The sequence below is a fragment of the Mercurialis annua genome, linkage group LG3 (assembly GCF_937616625.2).
Source record: "Mercurialis annua linkage group LG3, ddMerAnnu1.2, whole genome shotgun sequence".
NCBI classification, from domain to species: Eukaryota; Viridiplantae; Streptophyta; class Magnoliopsida; order Malpighiales; family Euphorbiaceae; genus Mercurialis; species Mercurialis annua.
In genome coordinates this window covers 73961463-73985472 of record NC_065572.1, presented here as the reverse complement: position 1 = coordinate 73985472, position 24010 = coordinate 73961463, and the positions used below count along the sequence as shown (strand labels likewise).

At 33.6% G+C, this 24010-nt stretch overlaps 5 protein-coding genes and 1 non-coding gene across 6 annotated transcripts; 4 read left to right on the top strand and 2 right to left on the bottom strand.

The window, feature by feature from the left end:
- The first annotated feature begins 142 nt into the window (after positions 1 to 142).
- On the top strand, positions 143 to 3034 carry LOC126671416 (transcription factor MYB46). The gene is made up of 2 exons (XM_050365185.2): positions 143 to 779; positions 2048 to 3034. Exons 1-2 carry the CDS (start codon positions 505 to 507, stop codon positions 2742 to 2744), a joined length of 972 nt encoding a protein of 323 aa, XP_050221142.1. The 5' UTR covers positions 143 to 504; the 3' UTR covers positions 2745 to 3034.
- Positions 3035 to 5218: 2184 nt separating this feature from the next.
- Positions 5219 to 5300, bottom strand: TRNAS-GCU (transfer RNA serine (anticodon GCU)). The gene has a single exon. It is a non-coding gene; the product is annotated as a tRNA-Ser (tRNA).
- A 2133-nt stretch (positions 5301 to 7433) lies between these two features.
- LOC126673468 (dicarboxylate transporter 1, chloroplastic) lies at positions 7434 to 10890 on the top strand. Its single transcript, XM_050367622.2, has 3 exons — positions 7434 to 8688; positions 9845 to 10066; positions 10262 to 10890. Exons 1-3 carry the CDS (start codon positions 7588 to 7590, stop codon positions 10622 to 10624), a joined length of 1686 nt encoding a protein of 561 aa, XP_050223579.1. The 5' UTR covers positions 7434 to 7587; the 3' UTR covers positions 10625 to 10890.
- Positions 10891 to 11805: 915 nt separating this feature from the next.
- LOC126671331 (protein DETOXIFICATION 42) lies at positions 11806 to 15099 on the top strand. Its single transcript, XM_050365098.2, has 13 exons — positions 11806 to 12119; positions 12403 to 12524; positions 12614 to 12829; positions 12962 to 13161; positions 13274 to 13409; positions 13504 to 13600; positions 13721 to 13821; positions 13913 to 14076; positions 14170 to 14241; positions 14325 to 14441; positions 14520 to 14615; positions 14691 to 14812; positions 14930 to 15099. Exons 1-13 carry the CDS (start codon positions 12037 to 12039, stop codon positions 14970 to 14972), a joined length of 1569 nt encoding a protein of 522 aa, XP_050221055.1. The 5' UTR covers positions 11806 to 12036; the 3' UTR covers positions 14973 to 15099.
- Positions 15091 to 17145, bottom strand: LOC126671330 (disease resistance protein RPM1-like). Its single transcript, XM_050365094.2, has 2 exons — positions 17055 to 17145; positions 15091 to 16878 (listed from the first exon to the last, which is right to left on the bottom strand). The coding sequence occupies exon 2, from the start codon at positions 16844 to 16846 to the stop codon at positions 15254 to 15256; it is 1593 nt and encodes a 530-aa protein (XP_050221051.1). The 5' UTR covers positions 16847 to 16878; positions 17055 to 17145; the 3' UTR covers positions 15091 to 15253.
- Positions 17146 to 20760: 3615 nt separating this feature from the next.
- LOC126673286 (putative pentatricopeptide repeat-containing protein At5g59200, chloroplastic) lies at positions 20761 to 23751 on the top strand. The gene has a single exon (XM_050367368.1). It carries the CDS (start codon positions 20821 to 20823, stop codon positions 23404 to 23406), a length of 2586 nt encoding a protein of 861 aa, XP_050223325.1. The 5' UTR covers positions 20761 to 20820; the 3' UTR covers positions 23407 to 23751.
- Positions 23752 to 24010: the final 259 nt, after the last annotated feature.

Here is a 24010-nt window from a genome sequence, read left to right as displayed (position 1 = left end):
AGCAAACTGGTAACCATTTTATAAAAATATTATAATTTTAACCGTTATTTAACTATTTATGATTCGGTAATTGTTTTATAACGCTATATTAATAACCATTTTGTAATTTTCTATAATTCGATAACCGCTAAAATATTTAATTAATGTGCATGATGATTACCTTGTGAGTGAAGAAAAAAATAATTGGAAATAAGACAAAATCATGGAGTCAAAGACAAGAAGACCACCAATCTGTCTAAATTTTGTTTAGGTCCCTCTCCAAACCGTTGTGTACTCAGACCCATCAACCAACCTCTCTCTCTCTTCCCTGTGTTCTAAGCAAACCCCACAACCATCATGATCATCATTCCCACTCTATGAAGCCTCCTCTATTTCTCTTTCTTCTCCACCTATCTCTCATATTTTTTACCATTCTATAAAGTCTTAACTAATTCACATCAAATCAGTTAGACACAGACACAGACATTTCAAAAGGATATAGAAATATCTCCAGAGCCTCTGAGAATGAGGAAGCCAGAGGCTGCTGGGAAGAATAACAGTAATGTTAAGGTTAGGAAGGGATTATGGTCACCGGAGGAAGATGATAAGCTGATGAACTATATGCTGAATAATGGACAGGGTTGCTGGAGTGATGTAGCGAGAAATGCTGGCTTGCAAAGATGTGGGAAGAGCTGCAGACTCCGCTGGATTAATTATTTGAGGCCTGACCTTAAGAGAGGTGCTTTTTCACCTCAGGAGGAAGAGCTCATTATTCATCTCCATTCCCTTCTTGGGAACAGGTACCTTCATTACCTTAATATTTTACTACATGCATGCTTTTGAGTGGGTGGGGAACTGACATAACTGTAGGATTGCTTCTAAAACTACTGTTAATGTTGTCTTTGTGTGGAGATAGGGTTGTTAGAAGTCTCTATTGCAGTGTATTATCGCAATGAGTGCTGAAAATAGTGCAAGTTAATTTGATTTTGTTTGCAAGGTTTTAAGTTAGCTTTTTCAACACTCATGGGTGCATCACATTATTTTCAGGAGAAAGACTTGGATTATCCGGTTGATCGTGTAGGATTATGAACCATCTATTGATCACGTGACATATGACATTAATAATTAATCAATCAATAACACATTGGTGATAGTTTAATTGGTATTAAATGGTCATTAAACGGGTCATGTAAATAGATGATTTATTATAATTCTACGTGCTAAACGGGATTGATGTTAGAATTTCTTTATTTTTAGGCAGTCTTATGCAATTTATTCCATCTAAGGAAGATGGCATAACGTCGATTGATGGCAAGAATGGTTTTCTTTTTTTCTTTTTTTATTAAGGAAAAAAGGTAAAACGTTGCCATCTGGAGTTAGTGAAATAATTAGAGTAGACCTTCTTTTTTTTAATATGGGGAGACACTAGATATCAAAATGAAGTCTTAGCTCCCATAATGAAAAAGAACCAATGGGTATTAGTTTTGTCTCACTTACTCAAATAAAATTTTAAATTTTTTTATATACTAGTTGATTTATCATGAAGCATAAAAATAAGACTCATGGTCACAAGCCACATGTTTGTTTCACTATTTATTTTATGGTTTGTCAGCTAATATAGATCTACTTACATATTTCTGAAATTTGCATATAGATATTAGGGTTCATAAATAATTTAAAACAAGTAGCTATAAATTTAAAAATAAGGTTTAGTACTGCAGATTCGTTAGTTTTGCTGATGTTAGCAACTTGATTATTTATAAGTTAGATTCCCTTGAAGAACTTAAGCTGATAAGGACATTGTTTTATATATAGATACCATTACCAACCTTGTTTTTGTTTTGAAATTCAAGTACACATGCATTTGAAGTTAAGGACACGAAAATAAAACTAAATATTCAAGTTGCTTGCTTGCTAAATCCAAATTAGATTTCAAGAAAATGACATTTTTGCTTGGAATATTCTGCTTTCCATGCAAAACATGCATACTTATTAGTTACTATATAATTAAGTTACTAATATTCCTTCAACGTTTGTCAGCTAATTTGATTTATTTTCTCCCATAAAGGTGGTCCCAAATTGCGGCTCGATTGCCAGGACGAACCGACAATGAAATTAAAAACTTTTGGAATTCAACAATAAAGAAACGACTTAAGAACCTATCAATGTCATCATCACCCAACACAAGTGATTCTTCCTCAGAACCTAGCAAAGAAGCAACTATAGGAGGGTTCATCTCCATGCAAGAACAAGGTAATAATATGAGTCCCATGTTCATGATGGACCCGTCGTTTTCGTCGTCCTCGTCGGGATCATCGGCATCATGCATGCAAACTATGTTTCTAACTCACATGATCGACCCGTTATTACCTACCACCTTAGATTACGGTTCGAACGTATACTTCAATACTACTTCAGCCCCATTTCTGACCAACCAAATAGAAGAGAATCATCATCTTTACGGTAATAATAATCAAGATATTCTTGATGGTGTCAACATTGAGATCGAAGAGGATCAGCTTTATGTTCCTCCGCTAGAGGAATATACGAAAACTACTGGTCGAAACGATATCAATAATAATAATTACCATTATTGCAATAATGTGAATAGAATAAACAATAATACGACGGGGAATACCGCGGTGGTCGCCGGTGGGAACTTTTGGCAGGGAGAAGAGGTTAAAATGGGAGAGTGGGATTTGGAGGAGCTGATGAAAGATGTTTCTTCATTTCCATTTCTTGATTTTTCAAGTGGTTTTCCTTGAGAAATTGAAGTTTTAATCTTCCAATTTTCGGATTGATTATACATATAATACCTCTTTTTTTTTCTTTTTTCATATACATGACAAAATTGTGTAGCTACACTTTCTATCTTTGCCAAGAGATTATATTGTATAGATTAGATGAGGTAAATATACAAGAAGTAGCTAGGCTCCAAGGAATAAATGTCGTTCCATTTGTTGGTGACCTAAGAAAGAAAATATTGTATAAGTATGTGAATTGTTATACATTTAATTTCTAGTTTAAAACTATGTAGTGGAAAATTTGTATCCAATGAGGCATGTACTAAAATTAGATTATGATAATGTACAAAAACATAACTCCCACAGGCCATAGTTTCAAAATAATTTTTCACTTTTTCTCCCCCAAATATTTGCCCATTCTCTAGTAAATTATAATCTATAAAATTATTTTTTTTATTATATTTATTTAAAATTTAGTATTTATTGACATTATTTTAAATAGTGAATTATTAGTAGATAGTATATGGGTATAATAAAAAAAGAAAATGAGTTTTAAAATATTTAAAATATTAATTATATTTGTTAAACTGCGTGAAAATGATAAGGTGGACAATTGTTTTGAAAATAAGGAAATATATGAGTGGAGTAAGTTAATTAGTAACCGGTGTACTGCCGGTACTAAATTTTCGGGTTTATTAAACTCTCTTGTTATCTTTAAATGATTTTATGCCCAATTAAATTAAAGATTTACACCAAACATAAAATCAAAGTTAACCATTGGATAAATTTAATACTCATTATTGATGCAAGAGTAGATATGACATAGTAAAAATGGGTGGGCCATATACTAAATTTGGTCTGAAATCACTTACAAATTTCATGTTTTCTCTAATTTGAAGTTTAATACTTAACTCTAAACAAATTAAAGATTTTTCACTAAAAGAAAATAACATAAAAGGTTTAGTGACACTAGAAGTTTAATATCTCATGTGCTACACATTGACAAAAAAAATCAAGCTTTTTCAAAGTGAAATAACTTGTGTTTAAGTGGAAGATGATTGTTTCTTGTAATGTGGTTTAACTGAATTATTTAGATGAGATGTCCACTTATAGAACAGCAATTAGTTAAAAATGAAAAGTGCAGGTATCATAGTGTATATTTAGTCATCTTGCTTTCGTTATACACATGACATAATGTAAAAAAATATCCTTTATAATTATATTAGTTAGTTAGCAAATGGTTTGCTTCTTTGTGTAATTATAGCACTATCTTTACTAAATGCATGCCTAAAGATAGCAATTTGACAATATAAATATATTTATATATATATTTCTTGTTTAAAGTCAAACAATTAAAATAGAGGTATAACAAAGGTGATTGAAAAAACAAATCATTTATAAATTTATTAGAAGTGAATATAAAGCAAGGTTCATGAATAGACTTTGTTTAATTATGCATTTTTAAATTAAAACAGACAAACTAATTAGCATTTTCAATTGAATGACATATGGAAATAATTCTTTTTAAAATCATTACCCTTTTGATAAAAAAAAAAAAGATTTTTAGCATCAACATTGTGGAAGTACTAATCATAAATTGAAAGGTTCTTTTATCTATAATCTAGATTATTGATTTATTGACATATAGGTACTTTCTCTTAAATTTACTTTGTTAATCATCATGGTGGTGGAATGATTAGTAACACCTTTATTATATTTTTTATAAAATAAAATTCACTCTATTAATAGCTACAGTTTAAAATATATTGTTATTGAACTTGAGAGTTTCATGTTTAATTATTATTATTTTCATTATAGTAAACAAAACGTCAAACGAAAAATGAAACATTAAATAAGATAAGATAAAAAATCAAAAGAATCTCAGAAATTTACTTATAAATCACAAACTTCAATTTATTGTGTTGGTTATATTAAGTGAGAAGAGAGTATTTTGATTTGTTTAATTACAATATATAATCCTTAGAAGAGAAAACTGATACAAGGATTGTTTATATTCTTATTTTTATAAATATTTGTAAAAATTAACCTTCATCCTAAAATTTGAAGACGCTACTAAAATATGGTGAATTCTTATTCTTATGCAGCTCACGCTTTTATATTCTACTATTCCATCACGTTTTTTCATAAAAAAAAAAACAAAAAAAATACAGTTTTTAAATATGCTTTCTAAAAAAAATTCAACCGGCTTTTAAAAACAAAGTTAAAATAATTTTATAAGAAAAATTATTGGAAAGTGTACTGAGTGGAAAAATAAAGTTTCAAAACCGGAGTAATTTTACAAATAAAATTGAAAATATAGTACTATTTTATATAAATTGAAATGGAAGGAAGTAAATTTTTTGATGAGGATGGGCCTGATAAAAGGGAAAGACCCCAGTTCTAATGAATGATGGGCTATTTGAACTTGATAAGTGCGTGGGTGTTTTTGTCATTTTGATTTGCTCAAATGAAAATAGAAAAAATAAAAATAATTTCGTCGCCTGAGAGATTCGAACTCTCGCGGGGAAACCCCATGTACTTAGCAGGCACACGCCTTAACCACTCGGCCAAAGCGACTTCAACTGATAAAAGTACTTAAAGCCTTACTTTCTACTTAAAAAATTACAAAGGTTTGTCCTTGTCAAAAATATTTCATTTTGATATTGACACAACTTTAGAGTGCATCATTTTGTATTCCAAAATAGTTACTACAATACATTATTCTATGTAGAAATTATGGTTGTAAACAGATCGAGCTTCTTATAAGTATGCTCGACGTACGGTTCAATAAGAGTTTGATTTATAGTCGCTCGTATTTTGAATGAATCAAATTCGCATTTAATATCACAAATCATTTGTTTAAATCAGACATAAACACAGTTGTTTTCAGCTCGTATAATTGTTCGTGAAAGAGCTTTTATATAAACTCCATTAAAAGTTAGTGAATTAGCTCGCATATAAGTTTATATTCATATTCGATTGTTTAGCTGCAAAAGAGCCGAGCTGAACATTAACCAAAAACTATAAAATTTTAATAATCTAAATCATATAACAATCCAAACATAAACACCTCAAAACTTGACTCGACTCGACTTACTTACCATTATAAATTAGTGACGTATATTGTATTGTGACAATTTTAACTTTTGATATATTATAATTATACAATAAATAGGGGAATAAATATAAATAAATATATATATATATATATATATGAATTAATTAACTTGATGTTAAAATGAGTATTTTGTGATGAAATATTTGAAGTATTTATTAGTTACGGTTACTCTAACAAGGGAGCAGGCTGATTGAAATGGCTGTTAGTGTATTTGAAACCATAACAATCGTCTCTTGGGCTTTAAAAAGGGTCATATTTTACAGCAAATTACAGGTGGCCCCATCCTCAGATTTGCTCCCGTGACGTGATTTTCACCCATCACCTCTCACCCTCACACCCAACACTTCAAGCTGACTGCTTTCCAAGTTGCTCCAACTCCACGTGCAATTTTGTGGTGCTCCTAGCTCCGGGGTTATTATCGTCTTCTCACTTCTCAAAACTCACTGGTTTCTGTTTTTCCAGCTTTTTTGTCCATCCTTTTCACAGCTTGGCATTTTTCGGTCGACCAGCCAAATTTGATGACCATGCCTCACAATTCACATTATCCAATTAAAGATTGCCACGTATTGTTACTTTCACAAAATTTATGAAAAATATACCTCTATTAAAGATATTTAAAGAAAAATGATTGAATGTCTCAAACAAAATAATGTATCATCTAATTATATACTCCCTCCGTCCCGTAAAGATAGAAAAAATAGCCACTTTTTTTGTCCCATAAAAATAGAAAAAGTGGTGTAAGTTAGATATAAAATTATTAAAATACCCTTAGAATTGATTATATCAATATTAATTAATTTATAGTTCCCATGTGTGACTTTAAACATATGAAATTTCATTGGACTATATTTATGTAGTGGCTTTGGTTTTTGTAAACCATTATAAAAATAAAAGGGTGATTTAGAAATTTTAACACAAATTAACTATAACTAACTAACTTCTTAATTCTTGTGAAAATGCAACTTTTTCTATCTTTACGGGACGGAGGGAGTACTAAATTAAAATACAAGTTGATATTTTTTGTGAGACACATGTCGTCAATAATTAATAAATAAAAATTCACTAAATAAAATAAAAATTATATGAAAATGTCATGTGTAAGACTAATGGAATCAAATTAATAAGATGTAATGGTCTAATGAGTATAATTTTACCATTCAACGATAATTATTTTCTTTCATCTATAATAATAAACTTTTTTTGTGTCTTTCTTAAATGTAATAATTTTTAAAAAGTCATAAAATATTAAAATCTATACAAAACTAATATGAATACTCAAAGATTGTTTGTTATTAGTTTTTTCAGAGTGTAAGTGGTATATTTTCTAGCAAGAAGAATACTTAAAATAGACCTGCTAGTCCACGTCACCAAAAGCTTAGAGATGCAATCCAATTACGGATCGCCACGTAGATTGGTGATTGCAGCTATTTGTTTGTCTTGGTGCAGTTTAGCAACATTCCTCCAAAGTCCAAATTAAAAAAGAATGGGGCCAAGTGGGCCGGTGTATCAGAAGATCTCAGACGGACATTTCCACCTCATCTCTGGCGGCACTAACGATGTTGCTCTCATCAACATAAAATTAAAACTAGCCGTATATTCCCATCTCCATCTCCACCCTCCGATCTTCATCCAACGCTTCACAACTCTCCCTCTCCATACCCCACACAATTTTCTCCCCATTTTCACTCTCTTTTCCCTTCCGTCTCTGTACTCTCCTCTGCAAAAAACTGAACGCCATTTCAAAAAATGGCGTCCCTAGCTTTAACCTCATCGGTCTCTTGCTCGCCGGCGTTCAATTCTCTCCCGTCGATCAGATCACGACCACTCTCTCACCTCAGATCCGCTCCAAATCGCCTCACTAATCTCTCCTCCGCCGTCTCTTCCAGTTTCCTCCCGAAACTCACTAAACCGAACTCCACACTCTTTACCAAACAGAGACGATCGATTTTAACTGTGAAATCATCCACTTCAGCACCGGCTGCATCTCCGACTCCTCCAGCACCTGTATCAGTCCCATGGCAAGGCGCGTCTATCAAACCTCTACTAGCGTCAATAGCGACAGGTGTCATTCTCTGGTTTATCCCAGTTCCGTCAGGCGTTACGAAGCCTGCCTGGCAACTACTCGCGATTTTTCTCGCTACAGTCGTCGGCATAATCACACAACCGTTGCCGCTCGGCGCTGTTGCTTTACTAGGATTAGGCGCTTCCGTACTTACTAAAACGCTAACATTCTCCGCCGCGTTTTCCGCCTTCGGCGATCCAATCCCGTGGTTAATTGCACTCGCGTTCTTTTTCGCGCGTGGATTTATCAAGACAGGACTAGGAAATAGAATCGCTTATCAATTTGTTAAACTGTTCGGATCTTCATCGTTAGGTTTAGGTTATAGTCTTGTGTTTAGTGAAGCTTTGTTAGCACCGGCGATTCCTTCGGTTTCAGCTCGAGCCGGAGGAATTTTTTTACCGTTGGTCAAATCTTTGTGTGTTGCTTGCGGTAGTAATGTAGGTGACGGTACTGAAAATAAGCTTGGTTCGTGGTTAATGTTAACCTGTTTCCAAACAAGTTGTATTTCCTCTGCTATGTTTTTAACTGCCATGGCTGCTAATCCTTTGAGTGCTAATTTGACTCTAACCACGATTAATCAAACTATTGGATGGACTGATTGGGCTAAGGCTGCTATTGTGCCGGGATTAGTGTCGTTAATTGTTGTTCCCTTAGTTTTGTATATTGTTTATCCGCCTACTGTTAAGAGTAGCCCTGATGCGCCTCGGTTGGCTAAGGAGAAGTTGGAGAAGATGGGACCGATGACTACGAATGAGATTATTATGGCTGGAACTCTGCTTGTCACGGTATAATTTATCTTTCTTTTTTCTTATATTAAATTTTAGTGTTAAGTTTTGTGTATTATTTCTTGGTAATGTTAGTAGAGTAGCTGTGTAGTTTGTCATTCGTAAATGTTCTGCATTTTGACTGAATATTCGTTGTATGATATTCTTTTTACCAGATTCTTACTTAAGATTGTTTGAAGTTCATATAGTAGTATAGTGTTCTTGCCCATAGCTATCTAGGGGTTATTTTTCTCAAGTGTCCAAGATACTCTGTTTTTTCAATTTGTCACAAAGAAAACATTCTGATATTCAACTTATAAAGCTCTGTTCTGTGGTAGTTTCAAGACTCTACAGGAGGATTAAATGCAATCTAGATCTTAATTTATTAGCTTAAGAATTTGGCAGCTGAATATTTCAAGTCATCTAACATACTTTAACAGAATTGTCTAGAATAAATTTTCTTCTACAGTTTAGGAAGTTCCTATTGATGTCCTCATGGTGGGATCATGATGGAATTTTTTACAATATTATTGAACTGGTCCTGTAATAGTGTAATGTATGTATTCCTAAAAAACTTATTAGCAATGATCTAAGAAAACTCTGTTCTCAGCAGTAACAAGTTGCAATGCATTTTCCAGCCTTTTTTCATATGTGCCACTTGCCTTTTAGTAATATTTGAATAGTCAGTTTGGATGGGGCTAGAGAATATCTAAACTAGTGTTAACCTGCCTGTTTGCAATTAGCAACAATTTTGAAAAAACGTTGGTTGGAAATGGAGTAGCTTGAATAGATGTAGTCGAGTTAGACTTAACCAAACTGAACTTGACAATAGGAGTTAGGATTGTAGTTGCCTGGATAGACTTTTTCGAGTTAGACTAACCAAACTGAACTTGACTATAGGAGTTAGGATTGTAGTAGCTTCAATAGACTTTGTCGAGTTAGACTAATTAACCTGAACTTGACAAATAGGAGTAGGATTTGAGTAGCTTTTATGCCTTAATATGTTCCAAATTTTTAAAAGTAGTTGAACCTTTTAAGAGTTTCTATGCTGATGCAGTTTTAAGGAAATTGTTCGAATTAATGTTTGTATTTTATGTGGCTTAGGCGCTTTGCTGGCATTAAGTTTACGTTACATTTGCATACTAAAAAGTTATCTTCATTTGTTCTCCAACAACAGGTGGGGCTCTGGATATTTGGAGGGATGCTTAATGTAGATGCTGTTACTGCTGCTATTCTTGGATTATCAGTCCTCCTTATCACTGGCGTAGTGACTTGGAAGGAGTGCTTATCTGAAGCAGTTGCCTGGGATACACTCACATGGTTTGCTGCCCTCATTGCCATGGCTGGTTATCTCAACAAATATGGTCTGATCTCTTGGTTTAGCCAAACTGTAGTTAAGGTTTGTGTTTTTTGACTTGCTTCTCATTCCACTTCATGGTTTCTCTTAAATTAGGTTTCTGTAGAGGCAAAATATGAATTTTAAAGTTACACACAATCCAATATGAGTTTAATCTTCTCGATATCAGTAAAAATTTGAAAGCAGTTATAGATGAATAAAAAAGTTTTGACAAACTATGTTGTCTTCTTTTCACAGTTTGTTGGCGGACTGGGTCTTTCATGGCAGCTATCTTTCGGCATTTTGGTTCTTCTCTACTTCTACTCCCACTACTTCTTTGCTAGCGGAGCAGCTCACATAGGTGCTATGTTTACAGCATTTTTGTCTGTCGCCAGTGCTCTAGGTACTCCTCCATATTTTGGTGCCATGGTACTGGCATTTCTTTCAAACCTCATGGGTGGTCTAACACACTACGGCATTGGATCTGCACCCGTATTTTACGGTGCCAACTACGTACCTCTCGCCCAGTGGTGGGGTTACGGGTTCCTCATATCTATTGTCAACCTTTTAATCTGGCTTGGAGTTGGAGGAGTTTGGTGGAAGTTTATCGGATTATGGTAAAGTGTGCTGATAATCTGATTTTGTTACTTTCTGGTTTGCTGTCTAGTTGGAAGTTTATTTTTGTTTCTCATTCTTTCTCGAAGATTTTTTTTTCTTTTGTGGAGGATCTCGATAGGAATATGATATAGAACTACAATTTCGACAGAGATTAGATATGTAAACTTTTTGGTATATGGTGTAGAAAGTGCTCACAATTGGACGAGTGATACCTTACAAGATAATTCTTTTTGAGGCAATTCTATTCAACTTGGGTTGCCAACTTGCCATATGCATATCTTGAGCAAACTTTTTAATGTGATTTGGAGCATATTATCTTTTAACTCTTATTTTTATTATTTTTCCTGATGAGGATATGCATGCGATACTGAGTGGAGAGGGGATCCACATCAGATCTGCAAAGCATAAAAAATCCTTAAAGTTAAACTAGTTAGAAGCGTGGATTTAGAAATCCAATCCAGACCACTATTTGCATTAATAAAGAATGAACCTTCAGTGCAAGACAAAGTCAAGATACATGCTAATTTGGATTTGAGAATATTTTATTGGATATTATAATTATCAATTAAAAATAAATGGATATAATCAATTTATTAATATTAATAAGGGAAAAATGTCATATATGCTCTTAACGTGTGGGCCGAGGATCACCTATACCCTTATGGTCTGGAAAGGTGCAAACATTGTCATTAACATTTTTAAAAGGGTTTTTTTAGGTCACTAACGATTTTTCAAGGGTCATATATGCACCAAACGTAAGGGCATAAATGAGTCCGTTTTAAAATATTAATGCCATGTTTGCACCTATCCGAACAACCATAATGGTATAGGTGATCTAGCTCAAACGTTAGGAGCATATATGACCCTTTTTTCTAATAATAAAGGATATATTTTAATTTAATTATTTAAATTCAATGACCGCTTATCTTAATTTTGAAACTAATATAAAAAAATATCTACATTTTTGGAATGGAAATAGTATGCTATAAAGAAAAGGCGAACTTCGACTAGTAGACATTTAATTAATTTGCGTTTTGCATATAAACTGGATCCCATGTTCTTAGTCGAAAAACTGTATTTAATTAATCAGTGAGTCTTAAAAATATTATTATTATTATTATTATTTTCCCAATGAAATCTGCTAGATCATCACTTAAACTAATATAAATATCCCGTAATTCTGAATTTACAGATAACATATCCCTTTCAAATCTTCGTAAATTATGGTCAATGCAAAACAAAGAAAAATATGTTACAGACGAAGACAGAAATATTAATGAAGTAAATTTGTCAAAGAAGAACAACTGAGTAAGGAGAAAAACTCTTTATTCTGGGACCCATGATTGTGTTTAAAAACAGCCGCCACGATGAGTTAAACTGAGAGAACTGCACTACCATACCACTACTTGCTAATAATGCTGCCTGACGAAGATAATGCATGCCCATCAACGGAAAACAAGAAAACACCACCCCCATACATTTTCTTCTACGATTTCAGGTACTTCCTTTTTCATTTCTTCAATAACTTCATGTGTAAGAAACCTTTAGGTAGCACGGTCACGGGATACGAGACACTTGGACACGGAAAAACAGTATTATTTTAAGGTTTTCTATGCGAAAAATGAAGTTCCGTGTGAGAAATATCAAGTGTTCGAAATGTTTATGAAGTGGGACTGGTAGATTGAATAAAGTGTTCGTGCTACTTAGCCTTTATCAATTTTTTTGATGATTTCAAGATTTTGAGTATGTTTGATTCTTTGTTTGGATGTATAAATGAGCAGAAATGTTCTTAAAAACGACGAACTCGGGCGAGAAATAGCAAGAATAGCATTCCCTGCTGCATTAGGTTTCGTAGCTGATCCTATAGCTTCTATAGTTGATACAGCATTTGTTGGCCAAATAGGTACTTATAAACTTGTCTGATTTTTACAGTTTTTTTTGTATAAAATATGGTTTCACTGTCTCACCTCTAGTTTTCTGTGATTCTTTCAGGTCCGGTAGAATTAGGTGCTGTTGGACTTTCTGTTGCTCTGCTCAGTTTAGTATCAAGAATCACAATTTTTCCGCTTGTTAGTATCACCACCTCGTTTGTTGCGGAAGAAGATACTATAGGAACTACTACAAGTGTTTCTGATAAGCAAGAAACTGAATCCTTAGAGAAAGGCTCAGCTGTAAACAGTGAGAGTAAAGAGTTGATACCTAAAGATGGTAATGTTTTTGTTTAATTATGATAGTTGGTTATTTCTCTGTTTCACAATTTTCTTTTTGAACTTCTTTATGGAATTGCTGTGTTGTTGATCGGCTTAACATCTTGTTTTTGTGTGATTGTGTTCTAATCAGGCCCTTTTGAAGGTGCATATAAATCAAACTCACTTGCTGTTAGTAGCTTTGATGTTGAGAAGATTCAGATTCAGAGTCAAAGAAAGCATATTCCGTCAGCTTCAACTGCGTTGGTCATCGGTGCTATCCTCGGCTTCATCCAAGCTATATTCCTCATATCTGGTGCAAAACCATTGTTGCACTTGATGGGGATCAGTTCTGTAAGTACTTGTATATATTGAAACCAAATTTTTTAATGTTCCGTCTTGTTTGAAGGTGCAATTTTGTTGTTTTGGAATGACGAAAAAATAAGACATTACTGAATCTACATAGGATTCACCTATGCTGCTCCCTGCTCAACAATATTTAACATTGAGGGCACTTGGTGCTCCTGCAGTCCTCCTTTCCACGGCTATGCAAGGGGCGTTCCGTGGATTGAAAGATGCAAAGACTCCTCTATATGCCATCGGTATATATGCCTGCCATATGCAAGTTGAAGCTCTTCGAATCATTTGATCATTTACTCGATTCTAAATGATGTGCTTGTTTGATTTGATTTGCAGTGATCGGAGATGTAACAAACTTAATCCTAGACCCCATTTTTATGTTTGTTTTCGGCCTGGGAGTTCGTGGCGCTGCCATTGCTCATGTTATATCACAGTAAGCTTTTTAATTCTGTGAATGGTACAACGTTTTCTTCCTTCCATTGGCTTACAGAATGGTAGAATGAATGTTTTTTTGATGATCCATTTGTTATTTCAATTTTTCTGGTGATTACAGATATCTAATCACAGCTATACTCTTTTGGAGATTAGTGCAACAAGTTGATCTTTTACCTCCTAGTATAAAACATCTAACATTTAGTAGATTTCTTAAAAATGGTAAAGATTCTGCTTGTTTCTCCTCCTGCAAAATTTATGTTCTCGTCCTTTTACAAATGCTGGCATACCATAATTAGAATCTTCTCCTCAGGTTCTCTTTTGCTGATAAGGGTACTGGCTGTGACATTCTTTCTTACTCTTTCTGCATCATTGGCTTCGCGGCTAGAATCAGCACCCATGGCTGCATTTGAAGTCTGCTTGCAGGTTTGGTTGGCTACGTCTCTTCTAGCTGACGGATATTGCGTTGCTGGCCAGGTTAGCAGGTCTACTGCGAGTCTGGTTTTCTAGTGTAACGAACATATTTTGCTCTCATACATCTGACTTTCATGTGCACATTTTACTCGACAGGCATTACTCGCAGGTGCCTTCGCGAAAAGGGACTATGCGGAGGTAACAGCTATAGCTTCTCGAGTATTGCAGGTATGCATATACGTTCCGCAAAATTTAAATCACTTCTGAATCATTTAAGGTCATCTAACACTGTTGATGAATGCAAACTGCAGCTAGGATTACTTTTGGGATTAATGCTGGCTGCTGTTATCGGAGTAGGCTTGGGGTTTGGAGGAAGATTATTCACAAATGATGTCGATGTTCTCCACATGATGATCGCAGCCATTCCGGTAACTTTCACTACTTTCAATCTGCTGTAACTCGATTTTTAAAATCGGAACTCACCAGTCGTATCCTTTTCGGATCAGTTTGTTGCAGGAACACTGCCTATCAACGCGGTAGCATATGTATTTGATGGTGTCTTCTTTGGATCTTCTGATTATGCTTATGCTGCATACTCCATGGCAAGTGACTGGTCTTTCCATCATTCTGTTCGATGTCAATGTCGTCAGCTTGACATTGTTCATTTTGTTTTGCAGGTTATGGTGTCCATTGGAAGCACTTTGTGTTTGATTTTCCTCTCTTCCTCCTATAAGTTTATCGGGTTGTGGATTGCTCTCGCCATATTTATGAGTCTCCGTGCATCTGTTGGCTTTTTAAGGTGATTCAAATTCTTTTCAATTTTTCTGAACAATTTTTACTACATTTGGTATTAAGAATTTGTGTTTAAATACATTTTATAAATATGTTGACTTTTTATTCCTGCAATGATTTGCAGGTTAGGGACTGGATCAGGGCCATGGAACTATCTCAAGAGCTAATAAGCAGCCAAAAAACTAATTCAGCCGTGTTAGAATTGCAATGATTTAGATAAATTCTCTACTGTTCTTCATGTATGCATATCCAAAAAATTAATAAAAAGAGAAATAAAAATGTTTCAAAGCGCCAGTTAGTATTAATAGCATTGACTGCAATCACATGTTATTAGTACAAGAAAATTAGAAGTAGATATAATCATATAATACCTAAAGCACCGAAATATATGCTGATATGAACCTTTGATAGTTCAAAAATGTCACTTGAAGCTAGCAATTATAAATGATCATAAGAACATTACTTTCGGAATTTGTTTGATCTTGTATTTCTCTTTACCTCGCAGTTGCCTTGCAAGGTCTTCATGTACTGCCAAAAAATTTAGTTCTTGAAGCCTAGATAAATTTCTCAAGTCTTCAGTAATAAATCTCATATTTTCGCAGTTATAAAATTCGAGATACCTTAAGCTCGGAAAAGCTCCATTCACTATCTCATCCCACTCCACAAGATGCTCAGAAGAAAATCTAAGAGTTTCTAGCTTTGGAAAACTCCCAACCTCGCAAAATTCCTTGCCGATGATCTTTGCATCATATGCTTTCCATAGGTCTAAATGTTTTAGTTTGGGAAGATACTGAAGGAGAGAAGCTTCATCCTGTGATAAATTAGATCGAGTTAAACTTAACCTGGTAAGCTTCTGCATGGGAGCAATCCAGTTGGGGATTTCGATTAGAGCTCCACATAAAGTCAGCTCTTGAACAAGATGCGGAGGGGAAAAGTTCTCAAGTTGAGGTAAAACACCTCTGTATTCACCGTTAATCCATGCGTCCTCTGCTTCTAAAGACAATGAGTGAAGGTTTTCCATGTTCATAATAGCTGCAGCTAGCTCACTAGCATGGCCTTCAGAGACACGCGTAGCACCAAATCTACGTAGTTGGGTTAAAGTACCCAATTCTTTAGCCATGCCATCTCCAGCATACACGCCTTCGCATGTTTGAAGATTCGCCAACATTCCAATCCCTTTGGGTACTCTGACTTCCGAGTCATTGCCGCACCTAACAAGTAGAAGGTGCCTCAGCTGTCGAAGTTTCAGCAATTCCACCGGTAGTTCTCGTAGGCTTTCATAGTATGTTAGATGCAGAGTTTGAAGTTTCTGAAGATTACCTAAACTCCGCGGTAGATTATCCATATTTATACACACGGCCAACCCCAAATACTCGAGGTTAACCAAATTCCCCACTTCATCAGGAATGGATTCAATGACACCAAATATATCCAACACCACCAAAAATTGCAACTTGCAGATATCTTGCATAAAATCCCGGGAAAGACCTCGATGAGGATCCCAATCGTATGCAGCAATCAAAAACAGACTACAAATTCTGAGGTTTTTAAAATCAATTGACCGATGGTTCCTCTCATCAAAACTGACTATAGCATGCACATCTAAATTTTCAGCTTTAGACATAAATTTTTGTTCATCTACATCAACACTACATGAATTATTGTAGCATTTCGCAACTTCTAGACTTCCGCAGTAGCGATTTTCTACAAGCATTCCTAGCGCAATTAACTCCTCGACAAAATTTTCTGCCACATCCTCTATGATTTCCCCTGGCCTATCTGGTATTAGACCTTGGGCCATCAGAACTTGAACCAGTACAGGTTTTTGACAAGGTCTGGTGATAAATATATAATCTAAGCAAGACTTGAGATGATGAGGAAGCTTTTCATATTTATTTATTTTCCAGAAAAGGTTGTCATAGCTTGATAAACAAGAAATCTTACCTAATTTTCTGGTATTACTAGCTCTTCTACTTGACATTTCTGCGAAATACGTCTCCTTGCGGTCATCTGTTTCGCGACGGAAGCGTAAGTGAGGCATAGTATCCTGGATTTGATCTAAGATTGTTGGAACTGTTTGAACAAACAACGAAATAATCTATTATAATTTGTTAAAACAGTTTAAATTTCTTTGAAATTCTATTAAAATTTCAATAGAGATAAATAAATCAAAAGTACTTTTGATGATCTGTATTCACAACTTGCGAAAAAATTAGAGATTTTAAAAACATAGCAGAAGAGATAATTACTTTCTTGGTTGAGCTTTTCCCATTGTTGACCATGTCACTTCTAACTTTTCAACTCTGTGTTCAGAAAATTCATTAAGCCGCATTGTTTGAATTAGTACAGCAAACTTTAGAATTATGTACTGTTTGAAAATAACAAATCTGCAATATTGGAGGTTATTTTCTCTCTTTAATAAATCATATTTTTTTATGGATTTATTTGTAATTAATTTAAGAGCAAATTACTGTCAGATCTCTCGCATATATCATAAATAGGTCGATACCCGCGCGTTGCGCGGATGAGATTAAATAGGTTTGCAGTTTTTTTAGAAAAACTTTATAAATTTAAAAAAGTTTGTTATATGTCATATTATTTGATTTTTTTAGTCTTAAAATAATAGTTGAATTAGTTTATATAATATGTACTTTAAAATAAATATATTAATTTAATATTATTAAATTAAATTCTAATTATAATTTATTGATTAGCTTGATTATCAATTTAATTAAAACTCTTCAAATATCATTAATATCAAAACTTTTAAAATTCTATAGTTTCAATTTTAATTAATTAAATTTAAAAAATATAAAACAAAACATAAAGTTTATTTTATTTATTTTAAATATGAATATATAAACTCTTCATATTTTATAGATTAAAAATATCAACAACAACTCTTTAAAAAGTTGAGTACCATTAATAAAATTCAAATTTCTATAAACTAAAATTTAAGTTAATTAAAATAAATTTTAAAAACTTTTCATATTCCATAATATATAATTATTAATAATCTGATGAAAAAAATTAAATTTCAGAATTAATATTTTAATTTATGTGATGTTATTTTAAATATATGTAATGTTCAACACTTTAAAATTAAATTTATTAATTTACCATAATTAAATTAGATTTAAAATAAATTCTATTAATTGACTAGTTTATACAATTTCTTCATTTATATAATTTATATTGAATTAAATTATTCTATTTATTTTTTTATTTTTTTGTCGTAGGCTAAACTTCAATAAATAAAGTGAAAGTATTTATATACAAAGATAACAACTCCTCATCACAATGAGTGTGTGATATCAAAATCAAATGATGATACTGCAAAACACTCATCCAATAGGGCTTTTTGACTACCAAATGAGCCAATATATATATATATATATATATATATATATATATATATATATATATATATATATATATATATATATATATATATATATATATATATATATATGTAGTAGTAACCGAAAAACTAAACTGAAACTAATTGTCACTTTAGCTCTCATCATCAATAAAGAAATAAAATTTTGAATTGTGATCGTTCCTTTAAAGATGAGAAGACACTATAGTAACAGCTTCTTCAAATATGTCTAAAATTTCGGCAACTCTGCCATAATTAAACAAGCCAAATATAAGCTAAAATAAAATAAAATTAGCCATTAAATATAAGTCTATGGTTATTTTGTTTGTAAAAAATATGTTAATTTCTTTATTTATGACTATTGAAGAATTATACCAATTTTCTTCTAATAGACAAATAAATAAAGTAATTACAACAAAATAACCATAAAAACAGCCATAAAATATATATATTTTGTATTATTTTCATAAAATATATATCACTTATTAAAGCATTCTATATAATAAATTTTACCAATAATTATTTTGACTAGATGAAAATAAAAACAATTATTAATCTAATAATATATGAGATGAAATAAATTATGATACGTAAAAGAAAGTGAAAAAAAATATCGAAATATATATATAGCTGACCATATGATTTGAAGTAACTGTCTTCGGTGTTGAATAACTCCATATTCATCCAAAATTAAAGGTATTGCCAAATATATAAACTTTACCCTTTAAAAGCATCTACTATGGAATTTTTATAAATTTAAAAGTTTCTATTACGATAATATATTAATATAAACAATAAGTACTTTAGAATTTTTTTTTAATAAAAATAAAATTAAAATTCAATTTAACTCTATTTATGAACATTAATAAATTATATAATTTTGTAAATGTTAATTGAATTTATTGATTAGAATATCAAGTTAGCGTTTATTCTGCTTAAGTTCATTATATCATACATATAAATATAATTTTTGATCATTTTAATTAAATTTATTAATGTAACTATAAGAAAATTATCATAAGAAAATAAAATCTAGCAATTAAAAAAATTATACCCCATTCAAATGTAATAGTAAAAACCAAAACTATCCGCCCGATAACATATTTGAAAAAGAATGATAATAAATTGACAAAGTTTACAAGTATAATCTTTTTCTTTTATAACTGATACATAGAAAAGAATTGAAATACCAAATTCTCGATAAAAATAATTTGAAACCTTCAATTTGCAAAAAGTGAATTTTCCTTTTTAGTGATAAAACTATTACTACAAAACAATTTCAAATTCAAAATTAATAGTAATTCCACCAAAATTAACATAAAAAGTCTATTTATGAAATGTAGAATTATAAGAAAATGATAATTTTCAGAATGTGATAATATTCGAGATTGAAATACATTGATGATTTTTTTATCTCTTTTAAAGGCTACCATTTTTTATTAGGTTGAAATTCAAAAACGCCAAAAAAGTGCGATTGTGCATATAATGTGAAAATCATTTTATCAAAGAGCTTATGTGCAAAATATCAAACTTTAATTTATGACATATGTGGGCCCCGGAATCATTTGCTCTTAAAAAATTGAATAGGCAAGAGTAAAAATGAACAAAGAATCAATTCACCCCTCAATCAAATATCAAATAAGTCATTTCTACTATTTTTAGATCAAACAGACCCGCAACTTGCGTTTTTCGGTCAAATCAACCCTTTTTTTTCCTCTCCCACTCTCAATCCGTGTTTAAAAAACACTCTCTTGGTTTAAAATCTAAAATAGTCCTTGTTATTTTAAAAAATTACAAAATAAAACATCTAAAGATTAATTTAACACCAATTTTTTTTTTAATTATAGGGAGGAGGAGCAGTGCTCCTCCTCAACTCCTCCCCTGGGGAGGAGCAAAATTTGCTCCTCACCTGAGGAGCTGTTCTGCTCCTCAACGAGGAGCAGATCTGCTCCTCAGGTGAGGAGCAGCAGATCTGCTCCTCAACGAGAAGCTGGTGCTCCTCGTCGGAGGAGCACTGCTCCTCCGAGACCCATCTGGGTCTGCGCCGGGAAAGAGCAGACCCAGATGGGTCTACTTCGCCGTTGCCGGAGCAAACCCAGATGGGTGATCCGGCAACAAAAAAAAAATTAGGTGGTGGTTTTCGGTGGGTGAGGTGGTTTCCGGTGGGTGCGGTGATTTCCGGTGTAAATTGAGCGGTTTCCGGTGTGAACGGAGGGCAAAATTGATTTGGTTTTAGAAAGTTTAAGAGTGGTGATAACCCACTCTTTTTGGGTGTTTTTGATATAAAAGCGCAAGTTGCGGGTTAGTTTGACCCAAAAACGGTAGAAATGACTATTTTGATATTTCGTGCCAAGTTGAGAGGGTGAATTGATCCTTTGTTCGAGTAAAAATTGATTGAATCTTGCCTTTAAAGTTTAACCATAGCAGTGCCGACAAGTAGAAATCAGGTACTGGTCCGTTAAAAAACTTAACGGTCACGAACTGTCATTTCCGCTAAAAGACAAAATACTTAACAGTTAAAATCATAACCATTATTAGCCAGAGCCACCAGTTTAAACCACCTTATCCATATTCAAACACGTTACACATCTCTGAACTTCTCACTTTTGTCTGCAAATGTAAATCACCGCCGGATAATGAACGTTTCCCTTACCTTAAACCCTACAAAACTCCCGTCCTTGCCTCAACAAACCCAATTCAAACCAGAGCCAAAAAAAGATTGGAATGCAATCATCAAGCACCACGCAAATCACAAAAATGACAATGCAATCCTCTCAACTTACATGCAAATGGAATCTCTCAACATACCACCTAATACTTCAACTCTGCCTCTTGTTTTCAAGGCATGTACGAGGCTGAACGCGTTCGAGACGGGCAAGAAAATACATTCTAGTATCAAGGGTACTAATTTGATCAATGATGTTAGAGTTGGGACATCTGTTGTTGATTTTTACTGTAAATGTGGGCATGTTGTTGAAGCGAACGAAGTGTTTTTTACGTTGTCTCAGAGAGATTTGGTTATGTGGAATGCTGTTGTTTCGGGGTATGTGGGGTGTGGTTGTTTTGAGGAGGCGATTTGGTTGTTTAAAGAGATGGGAACGGAGGGTTATGAGCCGAATTCGCGCACTTTAGTGGCGTTGTTAATGGCGTGTGGGCGGGTTTTGGAACTTAAGTTAGGCCAGGAGATACATGGTTATTGCATAAGGAATGGTTTTTTTTATTTGAATTTCCATGTAGGTACTGCTCTGATTGGTTTCTATTTGAATTTTGATGTGAGAATGTCGAGCATTGTTTTTGATATGATGATTGTGCGGAATGCTGTGAGTTGGAACGCGTTGATTACCGGGTATTTTGAAGCTGGGGATTATGTGAAAGCGTTGGAGCTTTTTGTTTGTATGATTAAGGATGGTGTCGAGTTTGACATGGTCACTTTATTAGTTGTTATTCAAGCAAGTGCTGGATTTGGATCACTTGAATTCGGTATGCAAATCCATCAATTGGCTATGAAGTTAAGACTTGGTGATGATTTGTTCATACAAAATGCTCTGCTTAATATGTATGTTGATATTGGAAGTTTAGAATTAGCTTGTCGAGTATTTGATGGTGTAACCATTCGCGATGCTGCCTTTTGGAACTCTATGTTAGCTGCATATATCGATTATTCCTGTTATGAGGAAGCTATCGGTTTGTTTAGTTTAATGCGAACAGAAACTCGAGAAGGTGAAAGAACTATTGCTGTTATTTTGCCTTTATGCTCAGAGTTAGCTGATGGCTTGAAAATTGGTAGAAGCTTGCATGCTCTTGCCTGCAAGAATGGAATTAGGATGAATATTTTCATTGGAAATGCATTATTAAGCATGTATGCAGATCTAACTAGTGCTGAAGATGCTCTTAATGTCTTCAATCAGATGTGTGATGTGGATGTTGTCTCGTACAATACTTTGATCTCTGCACTTTCTCATAGCAATTTGAGGGACAAGGCGTGGCAATTATTCGAGATGATGCGCGAATCAGAACTAGATCCTAACTCTCATACGATGATATCTCTACTTGCTGCTTGTGGTGACGAAACATGCCTAAATATTGGGAAATCTATCCATGCTTTTGTCGTAAAACACGAAATTGAAATTAGTATTTCTCTGAACACTTCACTCACTGATATGTATATGAATTGCGGTGATGAAACCGCTGCTAGGTATCTATTCGAGACCTTTTCGAATAGAGATTTGGTATCTTGGAATGCTATGATTGCTGCACTTGTTAAGAACAATAAAACTGATGATGCCTTATTGCTTTTCAACCGTATGATTTCAGAAGTTGAACCTAACTCCATTACTATCATAAATGTTCTATCTACATGCACTGATCTTGCCAATCTACTTTTCGGTCAATGCTTACATGCTTATGCGGCAAGAAGATATTCCCCTCTTAGTTCAAATTTGTCGCTCGCAAATGCTTTCATAACAATGTGTGCAAGATGTGGTACTATGCAGAATGCAGAAAAGATATTTAGAACCTTACCGAAAAGAAATATTATCTCTTGGAATGCGCTGATAACTGGCTACGGAGCACACGGTTCTGCTTCCGAAGCTATCATTGCCTTTGTGCAGATGTTGGAAGATGGTTTTCAGCCAAATGAAGTAACTTTCCTGTCTGTTCTGTCTGCTTGTCGCCATGCCGGTCTGATAGAGAAGGGTTTGCAGGTTTTTGATTCCATGGTTCAGGATTTTAAGATGATCCCTGAGCTTGCTCACTATGGCTGTGTGGTTGATCTACTAGGCCGAGGTGGACGCTTAGATGAAGCCAGGGAATTTATCAATGATATGCATATCGAACCTGATGCATCGGTGTGGAGAGCCCTGCTCAGTGCTTGTCGAGTTCATTCTAACACGAAACTAGCTTCCGAAATTTTCGAAAAACTAGTCGAATTAGAACCAAATAATGCTGGGAACTACATTTTGGTAGCTAACATATATGCTGCAGCTGGTGTTTGGCCAGAGGTTATAAAAATAAGGACCTGGCTTAAAGAAAAGGGTTTAAAGAAACCTCCAGGAACTAGTTGGATTGTGATTAGAGGCCAGACTCATTCTTTTACTGCTGGAGACACATTGCATCCTCAATCAGAAAAAATCTATGAAAATGTGAATTCTTTGTTAGCGATAATGAGAAGATTTGGATATGTTGCTGATCTTCATCTGTCAATGGATGATGAGGAGAATTAAACAAGCTCGATATTTTGTTTGGATGGCTAGCAGGGGCAAAAACTGACCACCGGTTATTTTCGGTATAAATTTTCCCCTTTAATTGTCTCAATCCGTTCTCTTTTAATCGTGTCTAATTACTAAAACAATTAGTCGTTATTAGGTGGAAAATGCATATTCTTGTGAAGAACTAACAATAAAAAAATTATTGTTACATTTTGGATTTTTTTTAAGCAATAGTTGACAACCCCTTGAGCACAAACTTAGCTGCTGATTAATGTTTAGTTGCTGTCTGATGTTTATAGATTATTGCTTCTGTCTTACAGCAATTATGTGGTAATTTGCAAGGCATGTAATTTAACTAAAGACTCATTTTTCAGAGATAAATCGATCATTTATGGATGAATAATATCGACAAGCATTGCTGCACAAAAACTCGGTCGAAATTTTATATTTCGACATTTCATTTTCATTTATAAAACACTTATAAAATTCCAGAACTTTTATCGATAACATATTCTTATAAAAAAATATCATTTCGCCATTTTATTATTTCGATATTTTGCGTATAATATGATCATCAAGATTAGGTAACTCATCAAGATAATCATGAAAATGACCAAGT

Bases quoted from the DNA above. Each gene is read 5' to 3' on its own strand.
- LOC126671330 (XM_050365094.2), bottom strand. From the start codon at position 16,846: ATGCCTCACTTACGCTTCCGTCGCGAAACAGATGACCGCAAGGAGACG.
- LOC126671331 (XM_050365098.2), top strand. From the start codon at position 12,037: ATGCTGCCTGACGAAGATAATGCATGCCCATCAACGGAAAACAAGAAA. The intron at 12,830-12,961 runs GTAATGTTTTTG...TGTTCTAATCAG, and splicing joins AGAGTTGATACCTAAAGATG to GCCCTTTTGAAGGTGCATAT. The intron at 14,442-14,519 runs GTAACTTTCACT...TTTTCGGATCAG, and splicing joins TGATGATCGCAGCCATTCCG to TTTGTTGCAGGAACACTGCC.
- LOC126673468 (XM_050367622.2), top strand. From the start codon at position 7,588: ATGGCGTCCCTAGCTTTAACCTCATCGGTCTCTTGCTCGCCGGCGTTC. The intron at 8,689-9,844 runs GTATAATTTATC...CTCCAACAACAG, and splicing joins CTGGAACTCTGCTTGTCACG to GTGGGGCTCTGGATATTTGG. The intron at 10,067-10,261 runs GTTTGTGTTTTT...TTCTTTTCACAG, and splicing joins TTAGCCAAACTGTAGTTAAG to TTTGTTGGCGGACTGGGTCT.
- LOC126673286 (XM_050367368.1), top strand. From the start codon at position 20,821: ATGAACGTTTCCCTTACCTTAAACCCTACAAAACTCCCGTCCTTGCCT.
- LOC126671416 (XM_050365185.2), top strand. From the start codon at position 505: ATGAGGAAGCCAGAGGCTGCTGGGAAGAATAACAGTAATGTTAAGGTT. The intron at 780-2,047 runs GTACCTTCATTA...TCTCCCATAAAG, and splicing joins CATTCCCTTCTTGGGAACAG to GTGGTCCCAAATTGCGGCTC.